This window comes from Copidosoma floridanum, unplaced genomic scaffold (genome assembly GCF_036245765.1).
Source record: "Copidosoma floridanum isolate Cflo_tuat_1 unplaced genomic scaffold, Cflo_Japanese_pri ptg000020l, whole genome shotgun sequence".
Classification (NCBI taxonomy): Eukaryota; Metazoa; Arthropoda; class Insecta; order Hymenoptera; family Encyrtidae; genus Copidosoma; species Copidosoma floridanum.
In genome coordinates this window covers 26,182,993-26,205,354 of record NW_028321897.1, presented here as the reverse complement: position 1 = coordinate 26,205,354, position 22,362 = coordinate 26,182,993, and the positions used below count along the sequence as shown (strand labels likewise).

At 34.4% G+C, this 22,362-nt stretch overlaps 1 protein-coding gene across 4 annotated transcripts in view; it reads left to right on the top strand.

Annotated features, from left to right (window-relative positions):
* Positions 1-22,362, top strand: part of Nup160 (nuclear pore complex protein Nup160) — a 345,777-nt gene that overhangs the window by 71,670 nt on the left and 251,745 nt on the right. For 3 of the 4 annotated variants that reach the window (XM_089593858.1, XM_089593856.1, XM_089593857.1), the window contains one exon: positions 19,585-19,696. The exons of the other annotated variant lie outside the window; for it this stretch is intronic. In XM_089593858.1, coding sequence (XP_089449984.1) covers positions 19,585-19,696 — 112 coding nt within the window. The remainder of the gene's footprint in view (positions 1-19,584; positions 19,697-22,362) is intronic. 4 annotated transcript variants of the gene reach the window in all.

Genomic DNA, 22,362 nt, shown 5'->3' with positions numbered 1-22,362 from the left:
AGTAAGTTATTCATTCATACATACAATACGGTTTATTCATTCATACATATAATACGATTTTAATACATTCGTGCATTCTTACAAAGAGGCTGGCTGTACCATATGTCAGCATATTGTTGAAGATTCACCTTGAAGCTAGTACACACACGCATATAAATGACGTATGAACTCCTCTAGTCATATGAGCTTGCTTTATATTCACAATATGTCTTATCTGAATTTGACGGATGGATAGCTTTTAGTTGTAATATAATTCGTATCAACGCGGGATGTAACAAACCCACGTATTATTGACCATGAGAAAATGAAAGTTTTTTCAAATATTAACCTACATTATCGAAACCTAGACCTTGGGTTTTGGTTATTGTTATGGCAAATACCACAACGATTGAAAATTGCTTACGATACGAAATGAAAAGTTATGTTGAGATGTTTCCTGTGTTCGAAGTTATTCTAGGAATAAAGACTCTATTTCTAATTTTTTATCCAGTTATTATTTCTCATTATATATTTTACTTTAATAATTTCGTGATTTTTAATCATGTTCCATTACACAGTCTTTTGGATGTACTTAAATTTCTAAGCAACATTACTATTGTACCAATTTTTAGGTTTAGATCATGAAGTAGTAATCCTTCACGAATATTGTTTAACATTTTCACTGGAAAATTTATATAAATATCATCGTTCAATTTATAAACTCCTTCTTTATTTGCCTTATCCACACTATAATAAGTTTTAATTTCTCCAGCTAATTTTTTTAGAATTTTCTCATTTAAGTAATGGGTGTACTCCGTATTCGACGTTAGTATAATACTATTTATCGAACACTTTACGATATCAGAATATATTCAAGAACATAACTCATTTGATATTTAATTCTTAGAAATATTAAAGAATTTTATTTTTCCTCTCCTAATTTTCCATCATGATTTTGAAAACCCTTTGTTCGTCAAACAAATATTGATTTTTAATTCTAAAATTTGGATTGAGTTCCATAAAACGGAAGATTTGATAGTTTGTTTACTTACAGTTATTCTGTTACTACTGTTTATCCCGTTATGGAAACAACTATAGAAATCAAGCCAGCAGGGACGGCTATAATACGGATCCAGTCAGTAACGGGCCACCATAGGATAGGGGCCCACAGCAGCGAGAAAACGGCGCATACGGCCCTGACAACAGGAAAGACGCACCCACAGCTTTTAACTCGCAAGATGTTCGGAGTGGTCCTCAAATGTTGAACATGAACTAGAGAAAGAGACGGAGAATGGCGTGTCAGGTGAAGGAGAATGTGCGAGAGAGAGGCTGCAGAAGGTGGAGCAAGAATCAGTGGCGACGGAAACACACCACAATAGCCCGAGTACTGACTTAGGGCAGGGAAAAGTAGAACATAATAAAGTAGAGTGCGAAGATACTCCTACACAGTGGAGAGGCAAACGGACAAGAAAAGGTAGAAGGGCCCACAAAAAGAGTAATCGAATAAAGGTGCCAGACACACATATAGATAATGACGAACCCAAGCGTTCAGAGAAAGATTATGAAATAAATCAGCTTCTCAAAATAACTATAAAACTCGCGAGAACAGGGCACACACCACCGTCAGTCCAATTAGGGGGACCACAGTTCAAGAACAGAAAGGCGACTTTTTATAAGGATACAGGCGCAGAGATTTCGATCATAAAGGAAAATGTTTTTAACACAGACACGCTAATAGACAGTAGGTATCGAGTAGCTATAATCGGCGTGACTTACGGACACGCAAAACATTGAGCACAGTATAGGCCCGGTTGCACGGATTAGAGTGCACAGTACATGTAGTCCCCCATGACTTCCCAATTGACGAAGAAGGAATCATAGGGTGGGATACTTTTAAGAGGTACTGGAGTCAGATATGCGCCGCCGAGGATATAATTAAATTAAATGACTTAGAGATACCACTGTTAAAGCAGGAGTGTTTAAGAATACCTGCAAGATCGAAACAAATTGTTTATGAGTGAGCATAAAAGAGTGGAAATAATGCACAAAATTGCTGGATACTCCTCCAAGGAATGGAAGAAGGAACATGATTTGGAAACTTCATAGCCAGAAATATCAATGGAAGAATAGTTGCAGAATGCATTACTACTGCTCTTGATTTCTCTTTTTAAGGTAAACTATAGTGCTTGAATCCCCCTACTTGCAGTTAGCAGTCTATCCTTGGATTTTGATGGACATTTCTACCTCTTTTATTAAGGGAGCACTCCCTTAATCTTTTCACCATAGTTTACGTGCTGTTTTTGGATCAAATTATGTTACAATATATTTTTATGAATGATGCTGTATTTTATGCCAGATATGTAAATACAATTTAGTAAACTACATCTGTTTATGAATCGTTTATCCCTTACTAACTAGACAGTAAGTTGATAGTCGAATCACTAACCTACTACAATGAGGTGCTTAAAATAAAGATAGCAAAATTCTCCATAACGGTTTCACCTACTCCACAAAATTCCCTACTCAATAGCCCTGGCTTGGCAATTTCGTTACCCACAAATCTCTATCTCCTTAATTTTTTAAACTATTTACTTTCGGAAAAAACGCAATTTTTTTTGTTTCAGAAGACACTAAACGAAGAAAAGACGCCTTCTTAAGTTTTAAAAGTTTTCCTGCTTCAGGAAGTACTCAAAAGACGTTGAAGGAAACAATGTCGAAAGCTTGGGGGAAGTGGTAATAAGGTTATTTAATAAAGAAATAGGTGATGATGGAAAAAAAATAAAAAATTCTACAAAAGACGAAGAAGGGTTAAAGAAACAAAAATGAGTAAATCAGATAATGCAATTCGTAGACACAGCCGGTTTGAACCATGAAAAAAAAAACATGTGATAAATCTAATCGAGTCAATCCCTCTTGTATTTGGTCTCGAAAATGAGCCTCTCAAGGCAACACACCTGATAAGACACAGAATTATAACGACGTCAGATAAACCTATCCTGGCAAAAAGATTTAGATATCCTTCAGTAATAAGAGATCAAATGAAAATTAAAATTAAAAAAATGCTCGAACAGGGGATAATTAGACCGTCCACCTTCCCATATAGCTCAAATACCTGAATAGTGGCAAAACAACCGGGGCCAAACAATAAAGAAAGAGGGAGAGTAGTCACAGATTTTTGACTACAGAACAAGGTAACAGTGGTTTCATCTTACCTGCTACCGTTTCAGAGCGACATCTTAAGGGGGCTCCTACGACTACTGCTGAGGTAAAAGACAAACAAAAAACAAAGTTTTGTTTTTCAATACACAAATGTGTCTGAAAATCATTATAATATTTTTAATAACGTATAAAGTGGAAAAAATGATATTTATGTGTGCAGTTTAACTTTGTACGAAAAATTAATTATTGTTGTGACCAGTCTAGTGCACACGAGGGTACACCACCAGACCAGACCACCTGTGTTGGTGTAGTATAGCGATTTAATATATAGGTATATGGTATATATATGTCGTGAACAAGTACGTCTGCTACCCACGTGACCTCCTGATCTCCCGGACACTATTTATTTATTTCCATCACAAATATATCGCTAAAATGGTCCTTTATCCACAATTTTTAATACAGCATATTACAGATGAAGACTTCATCTACAAAACATATATATTCAGTCTGCTGGGACTTTTAATTTAGGTTTATTATAAACGAAAACAAATTGTTTTTCATGCTGCCCCATAGGAACACGTGCTAATATTTACAACTTTGAGCTCGGATTTCTCAAAATTTTGACCCATATGAAATATAATTTAGACTACCATTAAATTCAGTAGACTTTTATTTACAAGAAATAATATATCTCTGTTTGGGGACTTTCGCGAAGGAGCCCCCTTAAAGAATCTAGCTTCAGCACGGTACATCACAGTAGCGGACCTGAAACCGGGATTCTTTTAAGTAGAAATACATGAAGATAATGCACATAAAACGGCATTTTCTGGCTGAGATGGGCACTACCAATATTAAAGGATGTCAATAGGGTGCAAAGACTGGCCCAACACATTTCTAAGGGCTATCGCACTAGCACTTGTGGGACTGCAAGGCCATGAAATAACAGCGTATTTTGACAAAACAATGGTCTTTGCCACTGACCTTGAGGAGCATGGAAGATGATTCACGACACTGTTCAAACGACGGACAGCAGCAACTCTCACGATTGAACCTAAGAAATGCCAATTCTTGAAAAAGAAGCAAAAGTGTTAGGTCACATTATAGGTAACGGACAGATAATGACTGACCCGAAGAAATTTAAAGTGGCCATAAATTACCCTCGACCGACGAACGCAAAAAAAAGTATAACAGTTTTTAGGATTCGTTGGCTACTATAGGCGGTTCATCAAAAATTACGCAGGAATTGCTAAGCCTATATCCAGTCTCCTAAAAGCAAACACTACTTTTAAATGGGACGACTAAGAGGAGCGGGTGTTTAAAACCCTCGTGGATACACTGTGCAGTGGGCCTGTACTCATCGCCGCAGACTTGGAAAAACCTTTTGTCGTCACGACAGATTCATCAGACTACGCGATTGGAGCGATTTTCAGTCAGAGAGAGATCGAAAAAGATAGACCGTGTGAGTACGCATCTCGCTGTCTTAAAGGAAGCGAGCTCCGCTACCCGATATACGACAAGGAACTATTGGAAATTGTATTTGCACAAGATCAATTCGGACCATATTTATACGGACGCGAGTTTATAGCATCGGTTACAGACCATGAGCCTATCAAGCACTTTTAATTATCTTAAAAACCAGATATTCGTTTTAACAGCCTCAAACCTGAAACAAGAGGTCATGAGTTCGAAGTCATATACCGCCTGGGCGTTAACAACAGACCACCTAACGCATTATCCCGAAACCCAGTACTACAAAAAGGATAAGTGAATCCTGAACGGCCACGCCAAGAGCTATATTAGCTAGCGGACAAACAAAAAAATTAAGAATTGGGCGACAGCAGTGGACTACTGGCGCGCATATGTAAAGTACGGGCAACTCGTATGAATAGAATCCACGGCAGTCCAAAAAAAAAAAAAATCCATGGCACCGACTAAAAAAACTCAAACATTATAATACGAAAAAAAACACGACGTCGCTGTGAAAAAAGATAAAAAGGTTCAGATATGAGTACAGAAGGTTAAGAAAACAGCAATGCGGACTCTGAATCAGAGGAGCCTTACGAAAAGAATTTGCCACTGCTACAAGCACTAAAGCGTCAAAACGAGTGGAAAGTACGAAACATTGCAGAGAAAGGATAATACATTTCACAGGGAACAGCAGACGGAAAATTAGGCTACATGACGAAAGAACCAGGCTTTTGAAAGGGGATAACTACTACAAGCACACCAGCAATATTAGTACAAAAAGAGAATTTACGAAAGGCACGCAAACGACAACTTGACACTTTGTATAGACAGGAACTGCGGTCATCAGCTACGCAACTAACAACGAATCTGTCAGAGGGAATAATAATAGCTAATTATGATACACCATTACATAACACTACCAGTGAAAATCAAGAATTTATTACAGAAGAACAGGAAACTGATACAGAAGTAAAGGATAGAAGCAAAAAACAAGCAAGGGAATTTTCAACAAATAAACAAGAAGAGCCCAACATACATGATTTATTAGAGGGAAGATTCGATGAATTACGGGAGGATAGATATGTGGGAATCCAGTAAGATAAGAAGGACAGGAAAAACAGCATTACACACGTCAACAGATGTAAATAAAAACATCCATGACGGGGGAACATAGTCTAGTTGGAGAAAAATAAGGACGTGACATGAAACGAACGCAATGAGCACTCAGAAGTTGCACCCCAAGATAAGTGGCTAGATAATTAAAGGGCAAAACGCGAAGGGAAACTTGCGAATGCGCACAACCTGGTAGCACTCTAACAAAAATATCGGAAATACCATCTGACCCACGTGAAAAATGTTTGTTTCACAGCCTTATATGGTTATAAAAACTTGACATCTAAACTGCAAAACTACGAACAATTCTGCGCAACTCTAACTTGTTACAAAATGCAGAGAGAAATTTTGGAGTCACAGACAACTTACGGAAACAGCTATTGCACTTTTCTGTTCTCTCAAAAAATCAAGAGAAACATTCGATGCATTTCGCACTAACCAATGGAAGTTGTATTTACACTTATTATATTGCGACGACAGACGGTGACTTTGCAGTTTACATCTAGAAGGTGTAGGTGAAAATTAACATTATACGACTCTCATACAGGCCTTCAGCGTGATAAATACGGAACATAAGTCAGGGACAAAGCAAAACTAGAAGAGAATGGACAATAGAGCAGCAATGACGACATCAACGAAAGTACAGTAGAGGAGGAAATAGAGCAAGCCGACGAGTTGAATAACGCGCTATGTGAAGCAGAAAGCGAAAATGAAGCAAACACGATCATACACTCACCATCAATGGAAAAATATAGAGTGTGCAGAACACACCTACCAACGGAAAAGCCACCATGGGCTCAAAAAATGGGAAGACCCACCCCCTCTACAAAAGTTGAATAGGATCGAGAGCCATCCATTTAAGTACTTAGACAATCTTGTGTTTGTGACGAAACAGAGGCAGTACTCAACGCAGGGGTAATAGATGCGCTGCATGAGAGATGAAACATCAATCTGGTACGCATAAACAACGAAGAAAGAAGCGTAGGAGAAACTAAAATGATAAATGCAAGAAGAATAAAAATCTCACACATGTATGTAAAGAAAAAAAAAAAAAAAAAAAAAAAAAAAAAAAAACCCAAAGAAGAATGAACAAGAAAGTTACGGTAAGCCGACAAGAAATCAACATTGCAAGAAAAAATTAATGCTTACGCGTATACAAAGGCGGCCCTCCAGGGAATCTGTCAGGATCATCCACCGCCACCTCAACCACCAGGGCAAGGAAAGTGCCATGACATGTACAGCCCAAAGTAGTGGCCTAGGAGGCCCCCAAATCCAGGACGCCACAACGGGTCTGGACTACTTGACCTGAGGGAACAACTGAAGGACCCCGAGAACCGTCCTGAGAAATCACGACAAACAACTGCCCGGACGAACAGTAAACATCGCAACTTTTCGACGCCCCCACGATACTTGTACCTCTGCACCGGCAGAGGCATGGCGACCGACGCAACGGCCACTCAGGCTAACGTAAAGGTCGTGGTAGGCCGAAAAACTCGTGAAGGTCTACGACCAACTGCGTTCCCAACTGCAACAAAAAAAAAGATATATTAATGAAACAAGTACATATATATATATACACATAAATAAATTCCTACCACCCCGTAAGTGAGGCAGACAACTGGAACTAACACTGTCTGCCCCTTAGCTACCACAAGCTGAGCCCTGCGAGTGCAGCCAACGGACGGCACCCGCCGACAAATATACAACATGATCGACTAAAGGAGAAAGGCAAAAGATATATTTGTATAGCTACACACAGGAGCTAATGCTGTCTAATACGTACAGCACATATCCTGCCGTCACTGGCGGTAAAGCCCGGGCCACGCGTAGTGGCAAGAGGTAGGCTCATGGAGTCGTTAAGCCGATGCGCAAAACCACAAGCACTCGTGGACGAAGCCATTTTATTTGAATAGATGTATGAAAAAAGGCAATAAAAAGGCGTAACGTTCAAAAAACGAACGTATCGAGCGAAACAAGCAGACCGGAACCAGTAGACGCCGAGTACTTTGCAAGCAAAGAAACAGAGATCTCAATGTGACAAAGTCAAGGTGAGCAATGATGAAAAAAGGAAAAATCAGAACGTCCAATCTAACAATCCTTACCTTCCACTCCCATGTGGAAAATGTGCAAGGGAAAGTTGTAGTGGGAAGTAATATAGCAGACAAACCTAAAAGGGAGAAAGAATAATATGACGATGAAGATAAAAGGAGAAACTTCCATACGCCACATGCGCCTTTCTGTTATAGACTATACACGGCATCACATGATGCGTCAGAGCAAAGTAGACACAATAATCTGTTCGCTCGAGCCATAAATATCAATAAACACATACGCTTTCTTCGAACACGTGTCATACTAATATGGTGCCATTAACATCAGGAAACGACAACTAGACTAGCATTTTCAGTGTCCACTACAAACCGCAGCGATACATTACAGAGAAAGTGGTGTTGACCACATTTTCTCTAACTGACTGGGAGAAAAGGAGGGGAAAGTTCTTTTTCTCTTTTATTTTCTCCTCCTTTTCTCTCTCTTCCCAGAAATTTTGTAAAATGTTGAGCGCGATTGGTTAATATTATTCAAATCAACAGGTACTTATACATTACGCGATCTTCAAGTATATAATAAGCGATGAATATTTCGTAGCTTTTGAACAGGACACAAGCACCGCAACATGTAAGAATGAAACCATACTCCCGACTTGAATTGCAATTTACAGCCTGGTTCGTGTAGTAAAATTATTTCTTTGGTTATTGTCATTGCCTGCACAATATGTTAGGCTTCAGAAGGGCAATTAGGAACTAAGCCCAATAACGTTTGAAGTTGGAACGTTTTTCCCTCTCTCTCTCTCTCTCTCTCTCTCTCTCTCTCTCTAAACGATTAGGGAGAAATTTGCTAAAAAGGGAAGGATAAGAGGAAGCATAAGGTATACAAGGTAATACACATAAATAGATAGCTATCGATGAGGTATAAATAGTATTAGTACAAGTATTTTTCACAATGACTAAAGCGCGGGGCCATAGACAGGAACCAGGGTGCGAAAGATATAGCTTACAGCCTTATGTATTGCAGGCCACAATTGGAGGTACCAAAACAGCTACAATGGTCCATAACACAAATAAAAAATAACTCAGAATTAATCTTAAAAAAGATTTCTCCGTTGACTACAACCAGCACGAATTGGAAAATCGTACAAAAAATAGACTAATCATTACACCCCTGGCTGGGACCCAAATTAAGATCGATATGCAGACAATTGTGAAAAAAAAGTGAACAACTATTGCCTAAAGCCGCTCAGAGGTCCAGACTACAAACAATAGGAGATGAAATAACGCAAGCAATGGATTCCTACAAGCGATTGACAAACCTGTTACAGGAACAACCGCCGTAAAAGAGCAATGATGCCATGGGGAGAGCGACTCTGAAATTTGTATTAGGAACGTTGGACAGTGACGATCATCAAGCACTGACAGATGCGCTCGACTTAAATAAAAACAGTACACATAATACAGCAAAACTCCTGGCCACACAGACAGAAGTAATGTCTAACAGAGTAAGCTATGTAGAGGACAGTGTGGAAGAAATAGAAGCAGATATAAAGAAAATGGAAAACATGTTTGACTTACAGAAAAAAGATAGTTCAACAGATGCAGCTGTAAATATACTGGATGGAAGCGTGAAGCAGTACATGACAGACTGGGACTTCGTGATAAACGCAGTCCTCTTTGCGGCAAAAGGACTAGTACATCTGAAACTCATATCGCCAGCGATTTTCAATAATTCCAAAATACAGGCAAAACTATCCAAACCTAAGCTAATTTTTCCGAAAGCGGGATCTCAGATAAGTCTGCTTAAGATAATAATCCTATCTAGCTTAACAATTTTGATGCAGAACAATCAGTTAATATACCACATAAGAATCCCGCTGTTTGATAAAGTCTACGCCGATTTATACAGAATTTTAACCCTACCGATAAAACAGGAAGCCCTTAACAGGACAAATACTTATGCCTATATATGGCCAGAGCACGAATACATGGCCATAAATAAGAAAATTAACACATACATGGCAATAATGTCTCTCGAAGTCTTCAGCTATAAGAAATCGTGCGAGCTATTTATCTGCGACTATAGGGAACCGATAAGAGAGGTAAGGCAACATCATTCGTGCGAAGCACAGCTTATAGTACAGCACAGCATAAGCGATTGCAAAGAATGTTTAGTTTAAATCGTCGAACTGCAAGATACGTACTGGGCCTGATTCCATGCATCAAACCCTTGGGCGTTTACAGCAGAACAAAAGGAGCCACTGTTTATAGAGTGCTACGGCTCAAACCAGAGAAGAATTTCACTTAAAGGCACGGGTATTCTACGGCTTAATACAGGCTGTGCTGCTTACAACACAAATGTGCGCATAGCAGCTCCATAAAATATAGAGGAAAGGCTAAATACCACCTACTTTGGGATGGCAAATATGAACATCAATGGAATATTAAAAGAACTAGACGGAACATTGAAAGATAAGGGGGTTTCAGATGGTGTTAACACACTATGAGCACAAGACGAGCTTAAGTTAATTAATAAATAAGGGCACTCTAGGACCAACCCACTAGCTGATGGGACACCCTTAGGAGAGATTATTGAAAAGGCTCGCAGGCTCGCAGAAAGTCAACAGACATAAAAAGAAATTACAAGTTTCAAATGGCTCGTTTACCTAATGGCAGGACTGATAATCGTGGGAATAGGATTTCTTTTTCTTGTGTATAAGTTCCTTCTCTATCGGGGGGCCCTACTACTAAAATGTTATAGAATGTTCACAGGTAAACAAAGATTTCAAGAAGACGCACGAGAATAGGCAGTAGTTCAAACCGCGCTGGCAGTAGAACTTGGAGCAGAAAGGCGACTGCAACCCTCTAGACGAATACTAGAATTGTCGTTAGCCATGACACAAGATTAAAATTTGCGAGACAACGAGTATGAGCGCTGGGAGTCGTTCTACTGAATCAGAGGGCGCAGTCTGTAGGACGAGACTTGGAAAGAATTTTCTGTTCTGTCCAAAATATGTTACAGCTAGAAAGTTATGTTAAGGTCTATAGTAAAAGAAAAAAAAAAGTAAAATAAAAAAGGTAATTGTAGCTATAATAATGATAATAGTTATAAGAATAAGCCGACAAAAGTGAGCGCCGGGAGTCGCTCGACCGTATCGGGGGGTGCAGTCTCTAGGATGAGATTCAAAAAAAATTATTTTTTTTTCACTTGAATACTAATGATAAGAAGTTTGTACCGAACTTTTTTTTGTAAATAAGCGCATGCTAAAGTTAAAATAGAAACTACATTGTAAAACAACACTCAATGTAAAGTAGTTTTAAGCAAATGCTCAGTTCGCGGCAATTTTGTACATAATTGTTATACAAGGCAAAGCGCATACACAAACAATATTGTTATACACTCGACACACGATGAGAGGAAACTGAATAATTGGAAGAGCAAAAGTATCAATGTAAAGAGAACAGTGGTTCCCTATAATTAAATCGAAGAATCAATGTAAAATACTAAACTTTATAAACAACAGAACACAGAACAGCGCGCACACACATACACACATAAGATTGCAAATAAGTACATAGACTCTATATAAAGTAAAAAGTCAGCGTCGTCGAGAAAAATGACGTCGTGGCCTGGGACGTGTAATGTACGATAGTATAGTTGAAACTCTATGCTCCCTCTCCTTAAATCTCGTAACGAGGGGCCCTAGGGCCAAGGGAAGGAAAGCACGAGAGGGGAGAGAGTCTATCGTGGAAGTACATGACTAGCCTTCGAGGGAAACACACGCGCTACTGTGTCTATGATTACGGTAACTTGAATAAAAGTCCTCGAAATAGTAAGTTTTGGTCATTTTCGCGATGCACCTCCTTACCAATATCTTTCCTACCTAACAGTTTTACATAAATTAATTTCTTTAGACTATCTATAAAGAAACTTTTTTTGCGTTTCTTAATAATATCAAATATTTTTTCTGATCATTATGCAAAATTATATACATTAAGATAAACATTTTGTTACTAAAACGTATTTATTTATCTAGATCATTTTTTTTGCCTATTTTATTTGGTGTAGGTATACTAAAGCATTTACATGATTTATTTTTTTTGATTTCAAAATGTGGTTAATATTTAAAAGAGCTGAATTATCGTTATTATCAGGGAAATTCCAAGAGAAAAGCTTTAAATGTATTTTCTATGTTTTATCATCTTGAATCGTTTCTGAAATTAAAAACCAAGCAAAAAATTGTCAAAATTGATGTAAAAACATAACAGGAATTGCTTCTTTAAAAATTTCATTTTTATATGATAGTCTATTAAACCCATTGAAATTTCAATATTTTTGAACGTTTTATACATGATTCCTTTTTACGTTCTAATTTTTCTGAACTATGCTGAACCAGTTTCTTTATTTGATGAGAAGTTAAAAAATTAAATTTTTATGATCTTTTGAAGATACAATGTTCAATCGACCTATTGCAGTATTTTTTATTACATTTTTTCTTCCCCAAACTTTCGATTTTTTATTAAAAGTGAATATATCTGGAATATTCACATACTTAATAGATTTTGCAAAGTCATTATTTAGTTTAAACCAAGCTGTCAAGTGTGTGTCGTCGTTTTTTATAACACTTTTTATATTATTTTCCTTAAAGACCATTATTATTTTTTTTTTTTCTAAAGTAAACAGATATATTTACAACTTACATAGATTGAGTTAAACATTTCTTCACTGAAACGTATTTCTCGTTCTAGATCCTTTTTTTTTGTATTTTTCGTTTCATTTGGTGCAGGTTAAGTACAGCATTTACATAATTTATCTTCTGATTCTAAAATTTAGTTAATATGTAAAAAAGCTAAATCATCTTGAGTACTCCTCAAATCCTCCTTGAGAATTCTTCAGGTTTATTCCATATTGTATCACCTTAAATGTTTCCTGAAAACAAAAACTCAGCTAAAAGTTTTCTTCATTGATAAGTCCATTGCAATTTTAGTATCTTTAAACGTTTTATATCTTAATCCTTAATATATTCTTATATCTTTAAATGTTAAATTAGTTACTCTATTTAAGAGATACGATTTAATCTACCTAAAGCAGTATTTGTTATTACATTTTTTCTTTGTCTAATTTTTAATTAACTATTAAAAATGTAGTATTCTGGAATGTTTACATACTTAATAGATTTATAAAACTCTTTCTGTTTATTTAATTTAATCCAAGCTGTTGACTGTGTTTGATAATTTTTTTACACTTCCAATATTATTTTCTTTGAATACAAAGTTTTGTTTGTTTCTGAGTAAACAGCTAAATTTACAACTGTATGACTTCTACCACAATTTAGAAATTCTTGCTATCTTCAAGCTGCTTCCGTCAGACCTACATATCTAGTATCAACGTAACTTTTAATTTTATTAAATACTTTTTTGTCTTGGTGTTTTAATTATTAAATTTTAATATTTTGTCACTATCTCTATAAATGTAGTTATAAATATATTTAATGCTTTTAAATGATGCGTATCATTCAACTTCTATACAACATTTAAATTTCATTAATAGGTATTTATTATAAGATACAACTGTTCAATTATCTACTAAAATTTCATCTTGTGTCCAAGTTTTGTAACTGTGTTTGTCGGATATGTTATTTGTTTTTTTATATTGTGGGTAACTATTTTTTTGCAATGTATTTTAAAATATAGTACGTCTGCAAAAGGTTTCATGACTAATTTTTGTAAGATTTACGTTACTTGAAGAAATTTCAGCAGAAATAAGTGTATCAATTTGTTAAGGTGTAATAGTTTTTTAACAGGACGTAGAGATTTTGACAAGTGTGCATGAGGTAGACTCTGTTCCTAGAATTCAATTATATAGACCATACATGTTGTAAAAAAATTATTAACAAGAAATTTCAACATTCCAATTTTATCCTGGTTTTCTATTGTTTGAAAACTTATAGTATTGAAATGAAAGTAGTAAGAAACTGAATTTGGTTAAACTGCACTATTTCATCATATAAAAATAAATAGTTAGTTAAATGCATTACTTATTGATTAATATAATATATATTTGACTAATAATATTGATAAACAGAAAATGAAAATCAAAATTAAAGGTTAGTTACGAACTATGTTAGAACAAAGAGAAAGAAATTAATCTAAAATACGGGTCGCTGTTAGAGTGGATAGAATTCTCAGCTAGTGTGCAAAACGTTGCTGGTTGGATTCTCGAGAAAATCGTTTATTTTTATTTATTTACTTATTATTTTTTTTTTTTTTTTGAGAATCAGGTGTAGAATAAAGCTCAAAATTTGAAAATCTTTTTTTTGCGCTTTAGTAGTGTGGTGTAGTATGGTAGGGTCGGTGAAATACTATACAAACTTGACTTCAGTTACACACTGTGTTAAGGTCATTAAACTAAACTTGTCAATTTGAAAAATCTTAAATGCCATTTTTATACATGTATCTATTTTATATATTAACTAGAAGGACTTTTCGTTTATATTACAATAGTGGAGGTTTACACACTCTCTTTCTCACACACACACATGCACACACACACGTGTTTGTCCTGAATATTAACTATAAAAAAATTAGCGCATTCAGAACTTTATACTTACGAATAAATTGAAATACAAGTAATTTCAATTACTCATTACTTTGGTTTAAGTAGTTGTTATGCTTATGTTTGTACAGGTGTTGAGTTACATTTTTATTATTTAAAATATTGGCTTTTAAACTTCATTTTCCAATTTCATCTGCTCTTCGTGAGTCTCGTAGAATCCTAGAACGCATAAAATGGCTTCAGTCACTTAGCAATCAATTTTTTAAGATAGGATGCAAATCGAAAATATATTTGTGAGAGTGCTCGTACTAAATAGGGTATCTTTATACAAGCCTTCTTAGGAGAGAAACATGTTACTATTAAATAAAAAATTTTTATGTGTACAGTCAAAAAAATATGTATATGTTAAGTTTTTTTTATCTAGAATGTTTTTATTATAAATTAACAAAGAAATCCTTAATTTAAATTGAATAGTGGTTTTATATAATAATATTGATTGTATTCACTTTTTTGATGTATTTTTTGAAAATTTGCACCTTCATGTGATATAATAAATCCAATTGGAAATAATGACGGAAAAGTAACGTGTCATAGTAGTTTGATAATTAACTTAATTTAAAAAATAAAATAAAATGCATACATAAAAAAGAAAGAAAGTAAAAAAGTGTGTGTTGTGTTGGGGTTTGTGAAGGTTAATAGGGTCTCAGAATCAGTGAGTTTCTCTAAGTATTGGTATAATATATTTTGGATAAGGGACTTTCGTTTCCTACTCGTAGGAGTGAGGATGTGTCCGTGTTAGAGCGGCTAAGAAAAGTGAATAATCAAGAATAAGTAAGTATTAAGTAGTAAAATAAAGGTGCATACAGTTGGAGACAGTAAGCAAGAGTCGTGTAAGTGGAAAATTGAAGAGAAATTAAAGTAAAGTGAATGGATAAAGTGAGATTAGTTATTGAAAGCTAGAGCAAAAGTGCGTGAAAACGCGTGCAGCAAGGCAGTCGAAAAAAAAAATTTTCTTGTAAAGAACTGCAAATGAGTAAGAAGCAAAATGTAAAAAAAGTGACTGCGAAGAAAAAATAACCGAAAGTACAGTAAACAGGTAAAAATGTAAAAAAGTAAGGTTAGAAAGAAAAGGAAGAAAAAGAAAGGTCACGTTGCAAAGATAGGTAGATAAAGAAGCTGTGTGGTGGACAAGAAAGATCTTTACGTGGACAACATTGGATTATTTTGTAAGATATAAAAGTGTAAGAATCAAATAATGAAAAGCAACGTGTAACGAATGGGATAACCTCAGAAATATATATGAAGAAGGTACTGTGATACTGGAACAGCTGTAACGTTTGTAAAGAATAAAAGTGAAGATCGACTATTAAATCAAAAGTCATTTATTTAATATTATAATTAACTCATAAATATAGACAGCTAATAAAGGAGGTCCGGTTATTGTAGACAGTTGGTAAGGAAAATACCTGAATTACCGTGGGCTGGTAAATCTGATCTTGCTTTATCAATAGCAGTGTATATCAAAAAGATTTATATATTACTGACAAGGCAGAAAATACGTACAATGATAACAAAGGCGGGAATAGGTGTAAACAAGAGGAGTAACGCTCAGACCATCTAAATTTTCAAAAAGATGGCAGAGGTAAAGAGAACGTTGACAGGATGAGCAGAATAAAAAAGCAATTAGAAAGCATACTCAAACTGCCAGTAAGATTTTAAAAAAAAAAAAAAAAGGATATTGGGAAGAAGAGACAACCAAATAGGATGAAGAGAAACAAGAATTGACGGAACAGAGAACATCTTTATAAGAGAGAGTTAGTACACTAGAATGAGGAAAAAAGGTAAAAGAGAAAAAAAAGAAATAATATAGTAAGTAAGGGGGCATCTATTAAAAAATTTAATTTAGAAAAGAAAGTGGAAGAATATATTTCATAGAAATTAAATGTCAGGATTAGAGTAGAAAAGGCTTATAAAAAGTTATTAATAATGGAAGAGGAGAGAGTAAATTAGTTATAGTTAGAAAACTAGGAATTGAAGGATAGCGTTATGGCGAACTAGAAGAAGCTAAAGAAAGGGATATATATTTAAAACGATCTGACTGGAAACGAAAGGAAAACTTGGAAATTGATACTGGATGAATGCAAAGAGGAGAGAAGCAAAGAAAAAACAACAAAAGTGGGTTACATGAAAATAATGATCAATGAGCAATGGTTCATATATAATGAATGGAGCAGTAAATTTACGGAAGATAGAAAGAAGATTAAAGAAAAGGAAGCGAAAAAGTCACAGTAATGATATGTGCAAGAAAAAAAACAGGTGAAGGGAAGGATAAGATGTAATATAAGTGTCAGTATTTGGAATATAGCAGGTGTAGGAAATAAAGTCTGTGAGGTGTGAGAATATCTAAATGACTTTGATATGATAGCGTTGGTGAAAACGTGATTGGAAAAGGATCAATAGACAAGTCTAGAAAGGAAGTTGTCGAGGAAGTTCGAATGAAATTTCGTATTAGTGGCAAGAGAATATAAGAATGGGATAGCAAAAGGAAAAATAATTACAGGACTTGACCAAAAGATGGAGAGCAAGAAATTTGAAGTATGGAATGAAAACTTGATAATGCAAGAGAAGAAATATGGAGAACAGGAGTTAAAAATTATTGGAGTATATAGTCAAAACGTAACAAAAACGATTACAATTGAAAAAGAGATTATAGGAGAGCAAGAAGCCGGAAGTGTATTTTTATTAGGATATTGGAACGCAAGAACAGGAAGAAAAGGAGGATGGATTAACGACACTGACTGAAAAAGTAGAGAAGCAGAAATAAGAATGTCTAAGGATGGAACAATAAATGAGGAAGGAAAAAGGTTGATTATAGAAATTAAAGAAGATGAATGGAGAATAGCAAATAGACAAAAAGAGAAAGAAGTAGAGTTCACATATGTTAGCAGCAAGGGCGAAACTGTAGTTGATTATGTTATAGGAAATTAAGAGGCTTTTGGTCAAATTAAACTAATGAAAATCGTACAAAGAACGAAGTAAGATTACCTACTTATGAAAGTATATTAAAAGGAAGTAATAGAAACGACAAAAGAGGAAAAGGATAAAGAAAGAGAAGCACCGAGAAAATGGTCTCTTAAAATAATTGATCAGTTTCAAGAAAGGTGCAAGGATTGGAAAATAAACAAAAAAGAAGTAAATGAAAGATAAAGCAAAGTACAAAAATTTGTGGATAGATCAGTGCCTAAGGTTAAAAAGTAAATAAAAATATGGAAACTGGGTATGGAAAGCGCTCAAGTTTGAAAAAAAAATCAGGGACTTAGATATAAAATTAGTGAAAGAAGGTGTAAGAAAAAAAGACAAGGATAAAGTAAGAATGAATGTAGAAAGAGGATCAAAGAAGAGACCAAAATTTCTAAAAGATGAAAATGTAAAAGAAACAAGATACATAAAAGAAGTAGAATTTAAGAAGTAAGAGTAAAATTAATGTCCAGTAAAGGACAGAGAAAAAAAGAAAAAAGAATAGAGAAAAAAAAAATTTAAGATACAACAAGATATACAGATACATCAAAACAGAGGAAGAAGCATAGTACCTAGAAAAGGATGTGACAAGTAAAGATAAGAGGCTGATGGCAAAATTAAGATGCAAAAATGAGTGTGAAGAGAAAGAAGAGAAAGAAAAGATGTGTAGACAGTTTTAGGTGGAAGACGAGGACCATAGACACATACTGAGGATTTGTGAAAAAACAAGGAGTGGAAAAGAAATAGAAGAAGTTCTAAGCCAAAATGCAAAGGAAATAGAAGTATTAAGAAGTGTGGTTAGGCTAAGAAAAGAAATTCTAAAGGTGGGGGATTAAAGCTTTAAGTGCGAATATTAAAGAAGATTGAGATAAATTATGAAGTTAACTAAAAGAAGATGTCAGGGTATTATTGAAACAATAAGACAAGAAGCAAGAAAGGAAGAAAGAAAGGAGAAGAAAGTAACAAGTGGAGAAAACTGTAAAGTGGGAAAATGTGGAGATAAAAGATGACTGGAACAGACAATATAAATAGTGGTATTTAATAGTCTTCTTTTTATGAAAAAAAAGGTTATTTTTAGTTTTGTTTATAATAATCTATAAATTTTGATTGTTTAATTTAATTTAATTTTGTTAATAATTATAATTTGATTACATTTTATTTTATTTTGTTTATAGAAAGATAAAAGAGGAAAGGTAAACATTTAATAGTATCAACAATATAGAATATGCAAAGTTGTAAGAAATGTAATGAAAGCTCACCAACCCGAAGGGGATGGAGTATGATATAAATAAATAAATAAATAAATTAAAAAAAAGTTTTGTATTCTTATTTTACCATGCTTTGAAAATTTACGTAATTTATCGTTCAGTAGTCAAACAAATGGTAAATTAAATCTGTCCAGATTTGAAAGACTATGAAATTTTTCGTAAGTACTCGAAAAAAATTTTCTCCAAAGGAAGCTGAAGAAGAATCGTAGCTTCTTTAAAACAAAATAGACTGTGCATTCCCAATAGTCGTTGTAAAGCTTAGGTAAAAAGGGGAATCTGCCCTCAGCTTCTTTTTTTCAAAGGAGCTCCAGAGCCAAGGGCCTCCTGTTTACAACTAACAGTCTGAAAATTATCTTCAGACAATTATACCCTGTTAACTTTTGGTCAACGAATAATGACTGTACAATTCTTATTATAACAATCTTCGTTTCTATTATAGTTTTTAAATCAAAATTATTATTTAAAGATATTTGTTATGCAGTATAACCATAAATAATCATGATGATCTAAGGGTTGAAGTAATTTAAAAAATATTATATGTATTATTTATATTCAAGACATAATTTTGTAGTTTTAGAAGACAGCTTCTTCGTTATGTTCTGAGTGATCCAGACATTGAAATCAATTTACTTGTATATTATATTTTTATAAAAGCATTCTCAATAGTTCTATGTCTCTTAAAATTGTATATACTGTACATAATTATTACTTCTTGAATCTGTCCAAGATATTACGAGTATCGTAGTACATCTTAACAGAAACAAGTATTTATTGGAGTTACTTAAAAAATTTTGAAGAGTTCTCTCAGAATAACGTTGTAATTGAAAGCTTTTAATTATACTTATCAGAATGCTTATTATCTTATTTCTACAAAGTAATTTACAAAATTGAGTTGTACCAAGTGTTGAAGTAAAAAATGTTTTTTAATTGCAAAAATGACACTATTTATAATTCCTGTCACTTTATTTTCCAGGATCCTGTTTCAACTGTTACTATGAATGTTCAATCTATTTTTAGTGAAGCATTAATTCAAACTCAATCAGCCCCTTATATGTTCCACTTGATTCCAAGTGCAGGCTTGACAAGTAAGTTTCTTAAATTTATTTATGCAGTAGGAGATAATAATTATATGAATGTACATTTTTTATCATTTCATGAAACACTAGATTTTACTGCCATACTTAATTTTTCACATTTGGTACCACTTGCCAAGTGTCTACTAATTATTTTATTTTTCTACTTTGAATACAGAAATAATATGTCAATATTTTTGAAAATGTAAAGTGAGCTTAACAACTACTCACACCGACGTATTCATTAACTGAAACAGATCTTATATTTTATCTTAAAAAAGAAATATAGATTTGCGTAGTTTACGCTTATACTGTAGTTCTATTCCAGAAAATTATAATTTAAATTAATAATTAAAAGGTTTTCGTAGAAATAAATATAATTTTCTCTTGTATTTTAAATCATTTTACAACATGTTTCGGTTGTTAATGAGGGTAAGAAAGAGATTAGCAATACAGGTCATCAGCGTAATAAATTAACATATTCCTTTTATTATGATGAAAAATTTCGTACCAAATATTTTTTAATAATCTGCCTTTAGAACTTTATAAGCGTAACATAAACTATATTCGTAATAACAGTAATGACTCGCTCAAAATTTATGATATTCAGATACACAATCATTTCTTTCTTTTTTCTTTTCGTGCGCTGATTTTTAACAATTTGATATCAAACCTTTCGACACATGAATCTCATTAGATTGCTAAATTATATAATTCATTTTAATAACAAGAGAAAAGAACATGATTATTGACGCCTCTTAGGATCAACGGGGTGTATCGGCTAGGTAGCACGATGGTACTATGTATGAAAATATTTCAAGGACGGACAAGCAATTGGATCAGAAAATATAGACAAGTACGACTGTCAAGTCACAACAAGGAATTTATTGCTTTAGTGACGAGCGATTATCACGAAGACAACCCACTAACTTGTCTTATTCACCAAGTCAAACGATCTCTTTTACTTACAAACGCCCAAAAAGAAATCAGGTGGAGATAATAAAGTCGAAATCAATGCGGCCTTGCTTCTTGCAGGAATAAGAACTACCAGTGCTCCAAACCTATGACCCTCGAGGTGCTGCTTGAGTCCGCTCCAATTAGGCCTTCTCTAAAAACTGTTACTCTAGCGTTCCTACTTTGGTACCAGCCTCGTCTCCCCTATCCTTTTGCCACGCCGTCCAAACTGCTGCTTGTTTTCGTACGTCTTCGCGTTTCCTCGCTCCGGGTCTCGGCGCTACGCGTTCTCGCGGTACTGCCTGTTTGGATCTAACCCTTGCAGTAAAGTACTCTAAAAAAAGTGTCTGGCTGTCTTTATCTGCATGTTTTTCTCTCTCCTTGCTTCTTTCCCTATCTACATATGGGGCGTTTTACGCGAAACACCCCAGGCCCGCCGCGCGAGCGCTAAAAGTCGCTGTTTTCAGCTCATTTTCTCAGCCTTATTCCTATCCTAAACAATGTTGCAAATAGCATTTTCGTTGTATTTTTCAGTCAGCTTTTCGATGGTATTGTTAGTTTTCCGAAAAAAATTCATTTTCACTAAAAAATAACACAAAACATGCTATATATCGAAAAAGGCATTTTTAACATTTTTTTTGATAGGCTAGATGAAAAGCTGAGATTTTTTTACATTGAAAACATCTTTTTGCAGTGTGCTCTCACTACAAAATTCGAGTAAAACAATACCAAAGAGTAGACGTTCGGCCGTCTGAACGCGCGCGAGATGTATGCTTTTTGGTTTTATTGTTTTGTTTTGGAAAGATTTGATACTCAGAGCTCATAGATGTTTTTTTTTAATTTCAATGTTTTATTATCGATTGGAATGACAGCGTGGAATCGCAAAGTACCTGGTATTAATTTTGCTTTATGAAATTGGGATTTAAGTTTAATTTTACATTTTTCAGACGACTCTTTACTCAATTAAAAAACCTTTGTTTCCTTGCAATAATTCTTTGCCCAGTCGTACAAGTTTTCTGCTGTTAAAATTCAGTTATTGGAGGAAATTTGAAGACTTGCACGGCTTGAACCTCTCGTCAAGTTGGCTTCAATACCGTCACACGCTCCCTTTTCATGAGCAGTAGCAAAAAAATGCCATTCATAATCAATTTTTAAATCTTTTTTCTAGAAAAGTATGTTTCTAAAATTGCTCTGACTTTTGGAATGTTGACTGGCATCATCAGTGATGTGAAAAATTTTCCTTACTTCTAACTTGGATTTTAAATAATTTATTATAACTTTGTGATACTCATATACAGCAATTGTATCATTATTTAGGTTATCGGAAATAACATCAATACTTATGTGTTTGAGCTCATCTTTTTATTTATAACAAATAACAACTGTAACAATTAACGCAAGGTTATTGTTCCAATCAAAAGATTTGGTTGAATTTTGAATAATAAATGCAAAATTTTCCGAAAATTCACAAGTTACAATAAATTCTCCACTTTTAAGATCTTATTCAGTTGATTGAAAAAAGTGATTGTTTCGTAGCAAAATAATCATGAGTTTTGAGTTTTGATAATTTTTTTCCTAGTAAGTTAAGGAAATTATGAGAATTCAAAGTTCTTGTAGCAATGTTACATCTGTCTGTTTGAAACCATGATTCATATTTGATTTTGAAAATATTATGTACTTCAAAACATTCAAGAAGATGTGGACGTAACGTTAACATATTGGGA